Genomic DNA, 18,516 nt, shown 5'->3' on the forward strand with positions numbered 1-18,516 from the left:
CTTGCAAATATAACAGTAATGTTATCAATCTGGTTCACCAAAATATACAAGGTTTTTTGAGTAAGGAATTAGAAATAGAACTATTTTTAAATTGTAATAGTATTGATATTATGTGCATTACTGAGCATTGGTTGAAATCTCATCAACTAATGTTCAACTTTGGTAATCATCAGATTGGTAGCTCGTTCAGCAGGGAGAACGCTATACATGGTGGTTCACTAATTTTACTAAACAACAAACTTAAATTTAAAGAACGCAAGGATATAGTTAGTTACTCTGTTGAACGTACTGTTGAAATAGCCTGTGTGGAATTAGAGCGGTTTATTGTTTTAAGTGTGTATAGACCACCTACTGGTTTGTATGACTGTTTTGAAACAGTATTAGATGAAGTACTAAATAAACTCAGTAGTTCAAATAAATTCATCATTACTTGTGGCGATTTTAATGTAAATTTGTTAGAAAATTCTAGTTTAAGTACAAAAATTGTAAGTTTATTTGCCTCATTTAACCTCACGAACCTGTTTCTGGAGCCCACTAGGATAACTCCTACTAGTGCCACTTGCCTAGATAATATTTATACTGACATTGTACCAACTAATAAACAAATAATATCATTGCTTGATTCAGATCATTGTGGACAATTAATTTCAATAACAAATAAAGTAAATAAAGTGTCGAAACCACATATTATTGTTAACCCAAAGACTGAAAGACGCATTGAAACTTTCAAATCTAAACTCACTGACAAAATACCTTTATTATTAAGGAATAAAAATTCTAATAACTTGTGTGATGAATTTTTTAACATTTACCATACCGAGTTTAAGTCCACCTTCACACCTAAAACCATACCAGCTCATGGCAATGCGTCTTTCAATCAATGGGCAACTACTGGCATCTATAAGAGTAGGAAACGCCTATATGAACTTTATAACGAGAGAACATATATTAATACAACTGAATTTAGTGAATATGTAAAGAAATATTCTAAATTATTTAAAAAAGTTTGCTCAATTGCAAAATCGTTATACTTGAGCTCTAAAATAAAAAACAGTGACAATGTAATTAAAGCGACCTGGAGTATTATTAACAGTGAAACAGGGAGGTCTAAAGAGAAGAGTAGTGAATTTAGTCTTATAATTGATAATAATGTAATTAAATCGGATGCCAAATTCGCAGCTGCATTTGAAAACTTCTTTTCGGACGTTCCTGTATCCACTACTAAGTCTTTGAACTCATCTCCCACAGTTGCAGAATCTTTACTAAAAGAAAATGTTGCAGCTTGCAATTTAGGCTTCTCTTTCGAACACATAGATTATACAGATATTGTCAAAACGTTCCATACCTTGAACAAGAAAAAGACTGCAGATCTGTGGGGTAATTCTGTGTAAACTCAAACGTGGACAATTAGTCAGTGATCATGTAAATAGTGCTCTCTCAAAAATAGTACGCTGGTTTAGTGCCAATAATTTATTACTTAATGAATCAAAAACTAAATGCATTAAATTCACAACACCAAATGTTAGACATGTGAAAACCAGCGTGCTAATCAAGGGCGAGGAGTTGGACCCTGTAGATTCAACTGTCTTTTTAGGTAAGCTGGACGCTAAGCTACAGTGGGCTCCACACGTAGATAAGTTGTCGAAAAGACTCAGCTCTGCAGCATATGCCGTTAAAAAAATTAGAAATTTGACCGATGTAAATACAGCGCGATTAGTATACTTTAGTTATTTTCATAGTATCATGTCATATGGTATCCTCCTGTGGGGAAATGCTGCTGACATTCAGTCTGTCTTTGTGCTGCAGAAAAGAGCCATTCGATCAATTTATAATCTTAGTCCGAGGCACTCTCTTAGGGAATTATTTAAAGAAATTAATATATTGACTGTTCCTTCTCAATACATTTATGAAAATGTAGTGTATGCTCACAAAAACATTAATTTATTCAAAAAGTATTGTGATATACATAATATAAACACTAGAAATAAAAACAAATATATTGTTCCCACTACTAGACTTAAGAAAATAAGTGGTTCGTTCAGATGTCAATGCATACGCTTTTACAATAAAATTCCCAGCGATATTCAAAGTTTGAGCCTGAATAAATTTAAAAATGTTATTAAAGAAAAACTGTATAGTAAAGCTTTTTATAAAATTAAAGACTACTTAGATGATAGTCAGGCTTGGGAGTGAGCCGCTATAATGTCCACACAGGTCATGTTGACATGTTTGTAACACAAGTTACATTTTTATACAATTTGACATGATATATATTAATATCATTCGATATTTTTTTGTTTTCACATATTATTTTTAAAATTGTTAGTTTGAGGACCGTGCGAGAGTTTGCCTAGTCATTTCACTTTTAGTTAATTATGTTCTGACAGTGTGAGCATTTGTGTGGCCTACCCAAATGTTCTTTTGGTAGGTATTGTTCGTCGGATCATTCAGCAACAGCCGTCAGCTGAGCTCATTGTAAACTGACACATGCGTGCTGCCATCTGAACAGGTCCGCTCAAACTGCTGTGGTTCTTTCCTCAAAAGACCACTACAGAATAAACTTGCACGGTTCTCCGACATCTTTAATTGATTTTGTCTGGACTTTAAAAGAGACTATGACCTCTGAGTTTGTTTCGGCATTTCTTCTCAGAGTAGTCGGATAGGAAATGCCGGCCTCATCTAGCTATTTGAAATATTGACGTGTAAAAGTGTTATTTTATAATCTATTTACAGAAATAAATATCATTTATCATTTATCATTTATCATTTATTATCATTTAACAGTTGTCTATTGGCAGTCAAAAACTTAAGTACACGTGCACTGTATACCTAACTAGCTGTTGCCCACAGTGTCGCTCATGTTAAGAAGTATTATTATTAATGGATTATATTAAAATCCTTTATTAATCGATGCCTACATAATAATAGCTTTATGCATGCAAATTCTCAGCCTGATTGGTTTAAAATTGACAAAGTGTCCTTTAGGGGTAGAATTTATCAAGATCCTTTTTTAGCGACAACGCCTACGTCATCCGGATCGGGCTGTGCGTTGATAAATATCAATCGATAGTAGGTAAGCCATCCATCATAGCACACATACAAAGCACGCATCTTTTCTTATAAAAAGACATAACTTATCTGAATCCGTTTCCACCAGTGATAAGCTAAGTGTACAAATGAATATGATTGGTGGAAGCCAAATGCATCTACAGCAACGTAGCATGACACATCTCTGGTGGAAAAGCACGCTAAGCGTCAGTTCATATCTGACGGAACATGCAGCGCGTATTATCGATCACGTAACGCCAGAACAGACAAATGTATAGAAAAACACTTGACCGTTCACACTGGACCGATGATACGTTAGTGCAACCAATGATACGCTCGACGTATTTTACGTCAGATATGAACCGACCCTTCTAAAAGATGACACCATTTTGTTAAAGATATAATTAACGTTTATATATATTGTTTTGTATAGGTGACTTACCTATATATAGTTTTTCTGGTTTACCTTGCGTTTTTATATACCAAATTTAAATCAGTAAAAGAACGGTCGTCAATAAATAATTAATTGGCATTGATTTTAACTCGTTCTTTGATTTTATTTTATGCGTACAGGGCACACAAATAATTTAAAAAGAAGAGCACAGCATCTCCTTTCAGAAGATGTACCCAATGACCAGCACAGACCAAGCAAACCCAGGTTGGTTGAAATTATCAGTAGGTGAACCTTCTTTAATCTGTTGATTTAATTTTTAACTAGCTTTTGCCCGCGACTTCGTTCGCGTGGAATAGTGACTTCCGGCAAATTTTTGGTTTTAACCACATAGTTCCCGATCTCGCGGGATCTCTTCAAAAATGAGATGTGGAAGATATTCCAGGGAACTCTTCAAAAATCAACATAATGAGCTCTGCGTTTGAATTTAATAGATGTATACTCACTTAGGGCATTGAAAAAATAGTTTAAAAACGGACTTAAACTAACTTAAAACTAAAGAAAGCTACGAATTACGAATTTATAACAATTAAAAAAGAAACTATATTACAACCTATCCTCTATGCTATAATAACCAAGCTTAAACTAAATAATTTAAAAGAAACGACTTAAATCTAATCTAATTAATTTATAAATTAGACTTACAATTTTATTAAAAAAACTAACTACAGTAACTACTAATAATCGATATCAAACTAAACCTACGTTAAATAGTTTAACCAGAAAACCAGGAAAACCCAACAAATAAACTTATTAATTGACAAATACAACGAAACCAATTTAGAATATACGAAACAGCAGGACCACTACAGACAAATAATCATACGACTGATAATACACTTTTTCTACGATAGTACCGAAGCGCTCGGCCGATACCCAACCAAATGAATGTAACGAAACCATAGCGCGATCTATTTCGATCTATCGAGGATAAAGACAACTTGGATTATTTATTTATACTCCGTTCGGGCATTTTCTTTGTACTAAAAGTTTAATTATATTGATATTATTTTTTTCATACCTTTTTACTATTTATTTACTTTTTTTCGATGAATTAAAACAATAACATGAACCGAAGTCGTGTAACGATCGACATAGAATTATCTATACTCCGTTAGAGCATTTTCTTTGTACTAAATGTTTTATTATATTGATATTATTTTTTTCATACCTTTTTACTATTTATTTACTTTTTTTCGATGAATTAAAACAATAACATGAACCGAAGTCGTGTAACGATCGACATAGAATTATTTATAAATAATTTATTTCTTATTTTTATTTTTTGATTTTTGAAATAAAAATATATCTATGTCCTTTCTAAGGTTCTAAACTATATCTGTACCAAATTTCAACCAAATCCGTCAAATAGTTGCGGAGATTAATGGTATAAGCATAGAATGTTCGACGTGATTCTTTAATTTGACATAACTTTTTTATTTATGAACCGATTGACATGAAACAAACACTAAATGTAAATTTAAGCATCCCACAATATATTCGTGAAAACCGCATCCAACTCGGATCAGCCGTTTCTGAGATTAGCGCGCACAGACGAACAGACAAACAGACAAACAGACAAACAGACAAACAGACAAACAGACAAACAGACAAAAAAAAAGTTAATTACATTTTTGGGTTCGACATCGACATAACAATAACCCCTGCTATTTTTTTTATTTTTATTTTCAATGTACAGACAGCACTTTTCTACGATTTTATTATATGTATAGATACATTTGTAGCTGCAGAAAGTTCTGCACAGAGAGGAGTGGACATAGGCGTAGCCAGGTTTTAGTATCGGGAGGGGTTCAAGAAAGTCGACCAAAAAAAAAAGAAAAAAAAAACTAAATTTCCTTCATACATGAGAGAAAAGAAAACAATTTATGTAATAAACAGATTCATAGATAGTCATTAGAGACCTTTGCCAAACAGGGGATGTACTAAGCTAATCAGAAAAATAACGTTCTGTAATGTCTACGTACGTATTTTGGGGGGGGGTTGTGCCTATGCAGCAGTTCAGTATTTCATTGCAAAATTAGTATGCGGATTATTTGTTACTAGCAAAACAGTCGAGCATTATGTTTTTTACTAATAGCTTTTAAAAAAACTATTTGCAGGTTGCCGCCATTGAACTGCCATAATTTCGACGAAATCGACGCCTCCAATCTGCCCCTCTTTGTATCACGTTGCAAGAAGAAGCGATTGTAAGGAACTATTTTTTAATTACATACCTACCTACATTATGTATAAGTTGTGCGATTTCTTAAAAAAGATGGAAGGCCCAATGCACCAAATCTAGTATTTAGGTCAATTTACAAAAAAAAAAAATCTTTGTCTTTATCTTTAATTTAAACTTACCGTATTTATCTGTTTTCAGACGGATTCACAAGCACGATTCAAGATGAAATCCGCCTTCTGCACAACTGTATACCAGACTTACTTTATTTAGATTATTTAAATAAAACGATCCAGTCGACATAACATATTATGTTATTAGGTAACAAGTCTGAAGAATTAACCGTTAAAATATGTATAATAAAAATGTTAATAAATATTGTGGTTTTATTTATTTCCGATTCAATTTACGTACGTAAAGCCGATTTTTTCCTGAGTGTAAGATTCGACGCGCATAACGCCCGTATTATGTTACAATTTATTTGACATTGTACAATTTACATTCGCTTTGTTAACTCAGTCACATATGGTGCATAAAATCATATAACTGCCATGAAATTCAAGAGAAAAGTGATGGATTACTGGACAATGAAACTATGTACTTTCTTTAGACGATACGACAATCATCACTACATAGTTGACTGCACGGTTGGCACGGTGGCTGGGCTGCGGTGAAACGTGTCGCGGGTTCGATTCCAGCATGGAACAACCCTTCATGTGAGCCACAAATTGTTGTACCGGGTCAAGGCGTGATGTGTATGTGTACTTGTATGTTTGTTAACGCACCCACGACACAGGAGAAAATCCTAATGTGGGGCAATGTTTTTTAGAAAAAAATAGTGTGCTTAAATCTTTAAAACTACGCAACGGATTTTAATACAGATTTTTTTAATAAATAGAGTAATTCAAGAGGAAGGTTTATATGTATAATATATCACCATTGCTCGCTAGTTGATTATATACATAAATAACTATTGTAGTTTACTGCATTGTAACACATATTCCCAGAAATTCTTTATCCAGGATTCCCTATACTTTAGATAACTGAACAGTCCATTAAAGTTACTTAGATCTTGTGCACTGACGATTAAACGCTGGGGTGCCTAATCGATTACCTATTTTAATAATGATTTCTTTGTAATCGTACGCACGTAACGATCTCCGAATTTTAACTACCTTTGTTATACGCACTGCCTGCGGCGATTCGCCAATATTACTTTTTCGTATTCGCGAAAATAAATTTATGAAGAAAATAAATTATTTTCACACAATAGCACGGTACAAAGTGATCGTAGTAGTCCATTAATAACTACATATTATGACGTCGTAGACCGTAGTCATCCAGAGTCGTGAACAGCCTAGCGGGTTATTAGGGCTCCGGCTCGAAAAGGCAGGAGTAGGAACGGGGTGGTTTTTAGTCAGTAAGACTCTGACATTGCCTCTCGCTTCGCCCAAAGAATGTTCCAAGGAGAAACATTGCAAGACCTTCCCTTTCAAAAAATAAGCTGTAGTAATCATCATAATGATAAAACGTTGATATTATGGCCACGTTTGTCAGGCAACTTCGGAATCATAATTAGATTAGAGCTTGCTGCTGTCCATTGCTCGGTGACAGGTGACTGGTCCAATGAAATTATCCAAATTAAATAATCGATGTCGACATTAAGAGTATGGTTAAACCCTAATGAGTTTATGTTTACATCATTTTGGTGTATACGTATGTACCACGTTTAGCCGTAAGCATACCCGTGGTTGCATTCGATAGTTACGGACGGCAGCAAATCTTTTGAAACTTATAATTAATTTTCCACTCTTTCTTTACGTAATAAAGTCGAAAATGTATTGTAGAAATTAGAGGTAGCTTGTGAGTGATACTTTTATAAATTACTATATTTTAGTATCAGAATGTAGTTGCAAAGCCAGTCGATATCAATAGGGTCTTTATTTACAACACAAGGTGTACACAAAACACTCCCGAAAAGCGTTACGAAAATCTTTAATTTTTATCATTTTAATTGTTTTTGTTTTCGTGTAATTCACGCAACATCAGCCTTAAAATGTACTGATTACAACTATTATTACATAAAATAAACATTGAATTTCTTAATTTTTTTAAATAAGACTCTCCTTTACTATCATCACCTGTTTGCGGCGTTCGGGAGCGTTCTGTTTACACCCTGTACACTCGTATGTACTATACTATTGCTATAATATATACTATACACTATTTGAATTAACCAATACAATAATTTCGAATTATTGTATTAGATATTGTATTTTTATCTCTAATCCAAGTTCAATACTGAGGCGTAACTGATATTTATATAAACACCGTACTTACAATATTAACACTTGAATTACAAAATTTGCAATAACATGTCGATGTTGCATGTAATTGGGTGGTAGTGAGCTCAGTATAAATACGTTGTCGGTGTGTGTGGTAGGTGCAGTTGTAGAAGTGTGGAAATAATGAGGAGTACAGGCATAGTGCGGGCTGTGACATTTGGTGTCTTACTTATCTGCTGCTCTGCCTATCCTTACGAGGTAAGAACTTAATGATAATATTATCAAGCTCACTATCAAAATCAAACTTATTGATTTAGTGGTAAGGTTGAAATTGCCTATTACTTCTATCGAAATATAATAGATATAAATCTGTTTAAGACTCTTAACACATTGGACGCCGTGGTGGTCACCGGTGACTGACGTTAGCGGAGGATTTGCCTTCAACAGTTTTCTATTGGCAGTCAAAGACTTAATCGACCATTACTTAAAAGACAATAATCATTTGATAGCCATATTCAAGGATTACTTAAATGCTATCAATTAGATCAGTTATTCAGATCAACGACCCGTAGAAAATACAGACAATTTATCGACATAAATGCGGAAAATATATACAAATATTATAAAAGAAAGGTTATCACAGGCGGTTTAATGCTGACAATTTAAGTGTTAAAGTAAAATAAGTACCGAGATATTGTAATCGATAAACTGCTATAAGTCAATGCAAATTGGTCGAAGCGTCAAGCTTCAACAACTACTACAAAATTGCAACAAGCAATTACAATATTGTGTGTATGTGTGTTGGAAGGAAAATGCGATGCGAAAGTTTATTATAAAATGAAGTCAGTCAAAAATCTATACATATAATAAAACTGTAGGAGTGTAAATTGTGTACATTAAAAATACTTATAAAAAAAATAGTAACTAGTAAGGGTGTTACTAGATAGACACCGAACTCAAAACCGTGATTCATTTTTTTACAAACGATGTGGCTCTTAATTATGTTAATCTGAATATTAATAACTGTCATCCACGCAAATATAAGAGTCTATGTTACATATAAAATGAAAATCCGCTCAAAAACGAAAGGGGAAACAAGCTTTAGATAGAGGGTGCGTCCAGTACATGTGTACTTACCCAAGTTCTCCACTTAAATACCCAATCATGTGGACACTATTTATACAGAGGAAATCTGTCTTATCTCTGTTTGTACAGCTAACTAGAGTTTGTATTTTCAAATATGGTCTAAAAGTTATGAAATGTGCCCATAGTCAGTGTTTTATGTATAATGTAGATACATATTAATAGTACATTATCTGAACGGAGCAGCCGGTAAACGAGCAAACGGATCACCTGATGGTAAGCAATCGCCGTTACCATGGACACCCGAGACACTACAGGCGTTACAAGGGCGTTGCCAGCCTTTTGGGAGTTTGAAATTTAAGGGTTATTGGGTACCTAATCGGGGAATGAGAAGATTAAAAAGGCCTCCGGTAACGTCACTCACACAACGCAAGCGTTGTTTCACGTCGGTTTTCTGTGAGGCCGTCATCACTCCGGTCAAGCCGACCCATTCGTACCGAAGCATGGCTCTCCCACACTTAAGTTTGCTATTATAGTTTTCTTGCATTTTTGCTGTAGTGAACATACGGATTGATAATGATGATAATGAGAATAAGTCGAGTTTTTCCTATTTTCAAAGCTAACATAACTTTATTTTCACAGGACATAATCCTCTCCGGTCACAAAGCGAGGGTCTACGATGTGGAAGGTATATCAACACAAATGTGACGAAAACTTTATTCTTTAAATTACCTATACAGCACTTTTTACATAATACAAAGACAAGCACGTAACTTTCACTACACGGTAAGAGAATCTTCTTAGGCGAAGAAGGAGTGAGAAGTAATTTGCAATAGGACCACCATTTAGATTATACGTAACATGACATATTATTGATTCTAAATTACATTTTCCTTAACAACAGTCTTAATGGTTAGAGAGTTTCATAAAAAAAAAAATCATAATTTCCATTAATTTGGAGCTCGTCAATCTGTATGAAACGCTTAAATACTCTTTAATAACATTTTATTGATAGTTATTCTATTCTCATTTTTTTATTTTCTTGTGTGTAGGATACACGCCTCATGTCCCGGTGACCAGCAGCAGCTTGTTAAGACAATCATCGAAGACGATATTTACAAAGTACCCGCTCGCTGATTATACTACTGATAATAATCTAAGGTTAGTGGAAACTTATCATTTTTATATCATCCACTCATACTATATTAGACATACATATTATATTTCAAATATAATTCAAAATACATTTTAAATACCAATTTTTTCGTGTATGTGTGTAATCTAACCAATTTCGTAAATCAATCGGTTTTAATGCAAATTTTATTAAAGGCACGTCCATAAATATCTGTTTGTAAAGGTATGGGAACACAAATTCGCGAGGTCCACCTCATCAAGTTGTACCTTCACATCAACAATCTCGCGGAGTCCAACAGCATCCAATACAGTAAGGAACATTTTTTTATTATAACTACAAGCAATGCCCATCAACAGCCTGTAACAGTCCACAAATATATTGTACTCTCTTTGTAGACAGCAAATTATAAGCAATCAAAATTGAAACTGACATGTCTCTCTACTTAAACACAGACATCAGCACAACGCCCAAGATCCTGTTGCACAGCTACCACCACACTTAGTTCGTCGCCAACCTCAGTAAGGAACTTAACCTAATCAATCGTACTGCCTCTTAACTCTAAAGTAGAATAAAAATAAGAAGAGATTTCCAAATCTCCATTTAAACACAGGTCCCAGCACATTGCCCGCGCTCCTGGTGCACAGCTACCGCCACACTTAGTTCATCAACAACCTCAGTAAGTAATTTAACCTGACCTTAATAACAGCCTGAACCTCTTATTACTTCTAAAGAAGATTAAAGTGATTATTAAAACAAGAAAAAACTATATAATTTATTTAAACACAGACACCACGCTCCTGCTGCACAGCTACCGCCACACTTAGTTCATCAACAACAACCTCAGTAAGTAACCTAACCTAACCTAACAAAACTAAGTCTTCTAGTCAGATTAAGTACCTTTATCTAATTACCTCTGGAATAGATCAAAACGTTTTATAAAACAAAAATACTACAAAATCTCTTTACTTACACACAGATACCACGCTCCTGTGGCACAGTCACCGCCACACTTAGTTCATCAACGACAACCTCAGTAAGTAACTTAACCTAATCAGACTGAACTTAAATCTAACTACCTTTGAAGTATATGAAAACATTTATTAAACAAAAATACTAACAAAATCTCTCTATTGAAACACAGGCACCACGCTCCTGCTGCACAGCTACCGCCACACTTAGTTCATCAACGACAACCTCTGTAAGTAACCTAACCTAGTCAAACTGAACCTATTTCTAATTTCCTCTGAAATTGATCAAAATGTATATAAAACAAAAATACTACAATGTATCTCTATTTAAACACAGACAACCCGTTCCTGCTGCACAGCTACCGCCACACTTAGTTCATCAACGACAACCTCTGTAAGTAACCTAACCTAGTCAAACTGAACCTATTTCTAATTTCCTCTAAAATTGATCAAAATGTATATAAAACAAAAATACTACAATGTATCTCTATTTAAACACAGACAACCCGTTCCTGCTGCACAGCTACCGCCACACTTAGTTCATCAACGACAACCTCTGTAAGTAACCTAACCTAGTCAAACTGAACCTATTTCTAATTTCCTCTAAAATTGATCAAAATGTATATAAAACAAAAATACTACAATGTATCTCTATTTAAACACAGACAACCCGTTCCTGTTGCACAGCTACCGCCACACTTAGTTCATCAACGACAACCTCCGTAAGTAACCTAACCTAGTCAAACTGAAACTATATCTAACTAGCAAACCCGGCGAACTCCGTTTCGCCACCTATGATTTTCCCTGTTTCCCTGCTTTTCTCTTAAATTATTATTTTGCTATAAACCTCACGGAGCCCGAGACCTTTCCAACGAATGCAAAACCGTGGAAATCGGTTCGTGCGTTCTGGAGTTATAGCGTCAGGAAGGAAAACTCAACTTATTTTTATATTATAGATTACCTCTAAAATAAAACGTTTATAAAAATAAAAATACTACAAAACCACTGTCTATTTAAACATAGACAACATACTCCTGCTGCACAGCTACCGCCACACTTAGTTCACCAACAACAACCTCAGTAAATAACTTAACCTAACCTAGACAGACCGAACCTATATCTAATTACCTTATTTTAGAAAATAAAACGTTTATAAAACAAAAATACAAACAAACGTCTCTGTATTTACACACAGGCACCACGCTCCTGTTGCACAGCTACCGCCACACTTAGTTCATCAACGACAACCTCCGTAAGGAACTTAACCTCTAATTACATTCGTAGTAAATCAAAGAACGATAAAAATAATAAAATACTACAAAATTATTATTATATAATGTACCGTACTGAAAAAGAAGTATAAAGGAGATTCATCTTCTAAAAAGTATGAAACAAGAATTTCGTATGTTTGTTTTTTCTTTTAATTTTTTGCATTTGGACTTGCTCTGTTGTCAAGTTGTCGCAAATAATCTCTGAATACGTTTTCAATGACTAGTGCTAGAATGACTAATCATATGTTTTTGTTCAAATGCAGGTATCCAAAGCATCAAGGCAACCCACAACAACCGCCACGTTACCAATCACCACACGCACCTCAGTAATATCCGTCAATATTTTTTTTTATATTTTATGGTTTACTCATATGATTGTTTGACAAAGTAAACAATCAGGAAATTAAGGCACGCTAGGGGCTATGCATAAGCAGCATTGCACAACACAGGATTTAAAAAAAATCGATAACAATACTCTAAAATAGTTTGGACGTGTTACAAATTTACAATAAAGAATGAAAGAAATGAATAGAAGTTGTAAAAGAATTAAAGAAAGTAACTTTTTTTGGTAGGTTAGTTTCATAAATATCTGAATTTTTAAAGTAAGCAGATAAAATGAATTATCTCTGTTTGACAACAGACAGCAGAGATACCCACAATTGATGAACCGCAGTATCGTAGAAGATAACTCCTTACATGAGCCACAGGAGATCCATCATGAGATGTCACTACCGTAAGTAATCATGTTTTTTTAATTTAATATTATTTCGTTAAGAGGTTGGAGAGGACATGGTTGGAGATGGATCACTGTGTTGACCAATTTCTTACATGCCATGGCAACTTTAAAAGTTTTTATTATAAGTTTCGTAAGACATACTAAATTAATTATAATGTTATCGGCTTACTCACGTCGCAGAATGCTGCTCATGTATATGAGCCTCTAGTATGGCTTGAAACTAGTCGAGTTCCTCGTCAATCAGTTACGTGGGTAAGCCGATAACATAACAAATTGTTTTTATTTAAACTCATTGATTCACCATACTGCCAATGTTCGACAGCGGAGTTGCAATATGAGCAGTCACTTATAGTTCAAATTAATGAAAATTACACCTGCTATATAATTTTTTAATGCAAATTACACACTATTTAATTGTTTGCACACAGTCACATCGCGTCCCGGTACTACGAATACATAGACGCGCTCAACAGGTGAGGCGGATTTGTTTACAAACACATTTATTTATTATTTATACAATATCGACGGTTAAAAGGAAATAGCGTATAAGCCACAAAAAATGGAATGTTCAGGAGAGCCGTTTAAACTCGTCGGTCGTCGTAAGAATACTAGGAAAATGTTTTTTTTTTTTTTGCTAGGGTATAAAAGCCAAAAATGTCATCGTAGAGCCATGAGAGTAAGCGCATTCGAAAGAGCGGAAAAATTTACGTAGGATAGCATAATAAACTCATTTTTGACCAAAATGTCGCTTATACCCTATTTCCTTTTAACCGTCGATATGCTTAATTGTACACATGTAAGTAAGTAATTAAGTAACATTTAAATTACATTTGTGATTAGTACTTGATTCACTCACGTCGATGACGTCACAGAGAATACAACAGTAAACTTAATTTAAACTTTGTCTATTTCTATTTCAGCGAATTTGACGATTGAAAACTTCCTAGAAAATACGCCTACGATTTTGTAATAAACTTTTTTTAACAAAACTTCAATAAAATGTAGTTTTCATCGCTCTACTAAAATATACAGAAAATGTCAACGAGCCTTATTAACAAAAATAGTATTAAGGTAAGTACCTGCCTACCTACGTATTAATACATTACTAAGAAAGTTAGAGACTATATATTATCCAGAATAGAAATTAAAGACTATGTGTCCTTTCCATCTTAGCACGTCATCAATGTGGTTTCAAATATACACTCTAATTTACCCACTTACAAGCAACCACATTTTAATTGCTTGTCAATGATAAAACGAATAAATCTATCTATACTTATAATAAATCTGTAGAGAGGTCAATTCTGTACATGAAATATATTTCTAAAATAACTATCAGCGGGTGATTAGTGATCGATACTGACTCCAAAAATGCAATCAGAAAAATTTTTGTCTGTCTGTCTGTCTGTCTGTCTGTCTGTCTGTCTGTATGTTCTTTATAGAAATAAAAACCACTCGACAGATTTCAATGAAACTTGGTACAATTGTTCTTCATACTCCTAGGCAGGTTATAGTATACTTTTCATCACGCTACGATCAATAGGAGCAGAGCAGTGAAGGGAAATGTTGGGAAAACAGGAGAACTTACTCCATTTTTTAAGCTTCCGTCGCGTGTGCAGCCTTAATGGTTAAAGCTACACAGAAATCATGTATGACGGAAATGTTCTTCTTAAAATTGCCTAAAAAATATTCTACGACAGCAAATGTCTATCTTTTATGGTTGACTCGCAATAACACGTATAACTCCCGATAGCTTAGCAGTTTGGAACTTTCTGATTATATATCTACTCTTACATTTATAATTATAAACGTAAGAGTAGTAAGAGTAGAACACTTTCATTCATACATTCATTCATTCATATTAGAATAAATCTGTAGAAGGGTCAATTCTGTACATTGAAAATATTGAAAGAATAAATAGCAGGGGGCGTTACTGGATCGATACCAAACCCAAATATGTGATTATTTTTTTTTTTGTCTGTCTGTCTGTTTGTTCAGGCATCACGTGAAAACTAACGGTTCTAAAACTTGGTATAGTTATACCTTATTATATCCTGGGCATAAACTAGGATACTTTTTATCCTGGAAAAATATGTAGAAAAAAATCTTTATTCCTCAGTTTTATTCTACAGAACGCGAGCTCAATAGCAGTAGCTCAATAAAGGGATCTCCTTAATTATTATTGGCTTCGCCGTATTTGGGTCCAATAGCTATTTATAAGATGTCATTGTCAGAGTTACTCAAAATGGATAAATAAAACTTCCATGCGAAGACCGACATCCGCGCGGACGGAGTCGCGGGCGGAAGCTAGTACAGTGAATAAAGTAATGTATAAGGAATATCATACACCTAAATAACGCAATATAAAAAGACCATAAATGTGTCTATTGAAACGGCTCAAATTACCTCCACTTTCTATCCTAAAGAGGCATTGAAGACTTTAAAATAAAGAGTTTCCGAAGAACGTCGGAGATAACGGTAAATAGCAGTTAAGTGCTAAAAGGAGAGCAAACATTACGCGGCTGCCTGTTGCTTCGGAGCTTCGGAAGCACACTCGGTAAATAATTGACCAGCACTTCATTAAAACTTCGTTAAAGTAGGCGTTAAGTGCTCCCACAATTCTTGACCTGAAACTTTTTGACCGTAATTTGATAAAAATCCATTTTAACTCACGATGTCACTTTAAGAGAAAAATGTCGTTTCGTTAGTTTAATGTGATAATTAAGTGTATCTCCTAAGCAAAAGGTCTTGTGTTAACCTCACGTATGCTGGTATATAAGACACAATAGAAAACACATTGTGTCTCGTGTGGCTTAACAAGGGTTAAAGCCTAGATCACGCCAATAGCATTACATTTGTGTTTGTCTTGTTTAGTTGGTGAAACCTATCACCTTGTCATTGTTTAATAAATAAACTAACGTAGTTTGGTTCAATAGCTATAAAAACAGAACGCTGATTCTAAAACTAATAAATAAATTCGAAAAAAATTTAATACTTTTAAAATAAAGTAAATTAGAAATTACGATTCCAAAACAAGTCTTGATTGGTAATGGCTGGCAGAACGACAATTTTATTCCAAAGGTATTAATTAGGATACCTAATGCGAGCTAATCCGCAAATCTCCTATATCACAAAAATATATTTTCTCCATCTGTGGTAAGTTTATCAAGGTCTTTTTTCAAGTTTCTCGAATTTAAAAGAGATTTATGAAGTTCGTAACTGATAGACGTCTGATTTTGGTATGATTAAATAAACTTTTTTAGATAACTAACGAAACTTCTCTAGCAGGCAATCTGACTTCAAACTTTTTCGTGTTAGGAACGAATCTGCGAATGTCTACGATAATATTTAGTAAACTGTGCTCTTACATAAGTAAACGTGAAGCAGGCGCAAATTAAGGGTACAGATTTATATTTATAAAATTACAAGATATCGCTACCAAATTATATTAGGCTAGCAAATGAGATGACACGTCTATGCATTATCACAGTAACAGTATCTGTTTTTACATTGATACTGATTTAATCACAGATAGGGTATCATCGTATCGACACGCCTTTTATCCCAGAAGGGGTAGGCAGAAATACACATTATTATATTAGACACGCCAGTAAAGGCAATGCCACTGCACAATGTACACCCACTTTTCACCATTTATGTTTCTCAGCACAATTCCAGACTGCGTGCTACTACTGAGAAATTTTTGATATTCCGAAACAAGCCCAACAATACTTTGCCCGACCCGGGATCCCTTGCCCGGCAGTCGCACTTGCGACCACTCGACAAACGATACAGTATCACAGATAAGGTTTTAAGACTTAACGGCTTTATATTCTTTCTGACACAATGGAATGAATCTTCAAGACTATTCTGGTTCAATACTTCAAAATCCGCGGACATATTACACACACTCATTGTACCAACGAGACTGTTTATGCCAACCAACTAAATATACACAAAAACCCAAAGAATACGAGTATCAACATAATATATGTAAGTATCTGCTCTTAATGAAACCATCAATCTGCCCCGGAACATTAATTTGACACATTGTCCATGTCTTTATCCTATGGGTAGTTTACACCAAGTTACAGGTCAATAACCCTTACATAAAATTACCCATCCCCGATTCCCCAACAACCCTTAAATTCCTTACCCCTTAAAGCTGGGCAACGCACTTGTAACGCCTCTAGTGTTTTTGGTGTCCATGGCGGCGGAAATAAAATTGCTTACCAGCAGGTGATCCGTTTGCTTGTTTACCGACTTATATAAAAAAACAAAGAAATTATAAAACTCTGCCTCACCGGTCATGTGGCCATAGGTATGAGTAGTGACCGGTAATCTTGGTTTCGATTCCCAGGTCGGATAAAGATATTATCAGAAATTAGGAATTGTACTCTGTATGTGGCTTGCCCTCTCACACATACGATTCGACATTTGAGTAAGATAAGTTTTGTATATCCTTTCGGAGACTCAAAATTTCGCATTGCAAATTCTATAAAACCTAATTGTGAAATAACTACATTCATTGCTAAGAGACTTGTTCCAATAATACAATAACACAAAACAAAAACCGCAAAATGCACTAAACACGATCAAATAGTTTATTCATTATGTAAGCCGGGGGCGAACTAAAACAATTGCGGATCTACAACGTCATTGTTTTAGTTTATTTCATACAAACACAAACACTACGGATAGTTGACATGAATACAAAATGTTCCGCACAAAACCTGAATGATGGAACACAATATTTGATGAATGAGTCGTAGATACCAGCTAGTACCCTAATAAATCAAATACAGCTTAGCTATGTTCTGTCTAAAATTTAATATTTTTTATAAAATATAAAAACTGCTTGCATTTTCGTGCCATCCTTTGAAAAAACTGTTGTCAAAACTGAATGTTAATTGTCGTAGTAAATTCGTAGCGGTCTCGTAGCAATCTCGTAGCGCTTTCGTAGCTGCAGCGTAACCACCTCATAGCCATTGGGTAGACTGGGATTTGGTTTAATTAATGAATTATTCCTTAAACAGAGAAGCTGTTTTAGTAATATAAATGTCAAAGGACTATGAATTATGTACTTTTAATAGTAAAATCTGACCCAAATACAGGTTCAATTTTCAGACAAAGTTTATACAGTTACTAGTCTCAGTTTTTATAACAAGATTTAGACGTTAAATCTATTCACAAACAAAAGCTACTGAATATCACACCAAGACGAATCTAGTTTATAAATCGTCTAAACTCCAGTACAGTATCAAAAAACACAATGGGATTCCCTTAAGTTCTCTTTATCATCTTCATAGCTGTCCTTCGAAGCTGAAAATCGAAAAGAAACATGTAATGACAAACAACAA

General features: G+C 34.4%; 1 protein-coding gene and 1 long non-coding RNA gene across 25 annotated transcripts; both read left to right on the forward strand.

Moving 5' to 3' along the window:
• The first annotated feature begins 5,498 nt into the window (after window positions 1-5,498).
• On the forward strand, window positions 5,499-6,056 carry LOC126911673 (uncharacterized). Its single transcript, XR_007706183.1, has 2 exons — window positions 5,499-5,706; window positions 5,880-6,056. It is a non-coding gene; the product is annotated as an uncharacterized LOC126911673 (long non-coding RNA).
• Window positions 6,057-7,433: 1,377 nt separating this feature from the next.
• On the forward strand, window positions 7,434-14,145 carry LOC118268932 (uncharacterized). 24 transcript variants are annotated; one of them, XM_050699946.1, is made up of 18 exons: window positions 7,434-7,534; window positions 8,122-8,221; window positions 9,689-9,734; window positions 10,099-10,207; window positions 10,404-10,490; window positions 10,634-10,699; window positions 10,792-10,857; window positions 10,968-11,024; window positions 11,158-11,214; window positions 11,323-11,379; window positions 11,487-11,543; window positions 11,651-11,707; window positions 11,815-11,871; window positions 12,345-12,401; window positions 12,684-12,746; window positions 13,061-13,153; window positions 13,585-13,629; window positions 14,077-14,145. In XM_050699946.1, the coding sequence occupies exons 2-18, from the start codon at window positions 8,147-8,149 to the stop codon at window positions 14,090-14,092; spliced, it is 1,065 nt and encodes a 354-aa protein (XP_050555903.1). In that variant the 5' UTR covers window positions 7,434-7,534; window positions 8,122-8,146; the 3' UTR covers window positions 14,093-14,145. The 24 variants fall into 24 exon arrangements, with proteins under 24 accessions (XP_050555903.1, XP_050555979.1, XP_050556006.1 ...); XM_050699937.1 differs by having other exon boundaries at window positions 7,446-7,534; window positions 7,973-8,221; XM_050699970.1 differs by lacking the exon at window positions 12,345-12,401 and having other exon boundaries at window positions 7,440-7,534; window positions 7,973-8,221.
• Window positions 14,146-18,516: the final 4,371 nt, after the last annotated feature.

The sequence above is a fragment of the Spodoptera frugiperda genome, chromosome 2 (assembly GCF_023101765.2).
Source record: "Spodoptera frugiperda isolate SF20-4 chromosome 2, AGI-APGP_CSIRO_Sfru_2.0, whole genome shotgun sequence".
Lineage (NCBI taxonomy): Eukaryota > Metazoa > Arthropoda > Insecta > Lepidoptera > Noctuidae > Spodoptera > Spodoptera frugiperda.

Bases quoted from the DNA above. Each gene is read 5' to 3' on its own strand.
- LOC118268932 (XM_050699946.1), top strand. From the start codon at position 8,147: ATGAGGAGTACAGGCATAGTGCGGGCTGTGACATTTGGTGTCTTACTT. The intron at 12,747-13,060 runs GTAATATCCGTC...GTTTGACAACAG, and splicing joins CAATCACCACACGCACCTCA to ACAGCAGAGATACCCACAAT. The intron at 13,154-13,584 runs GTAAGTAATCAT...GTTTGCACACAG, and splicing joins CATCATGAGATGTCACTACC to TCACATCGCGTCCCGGTACT.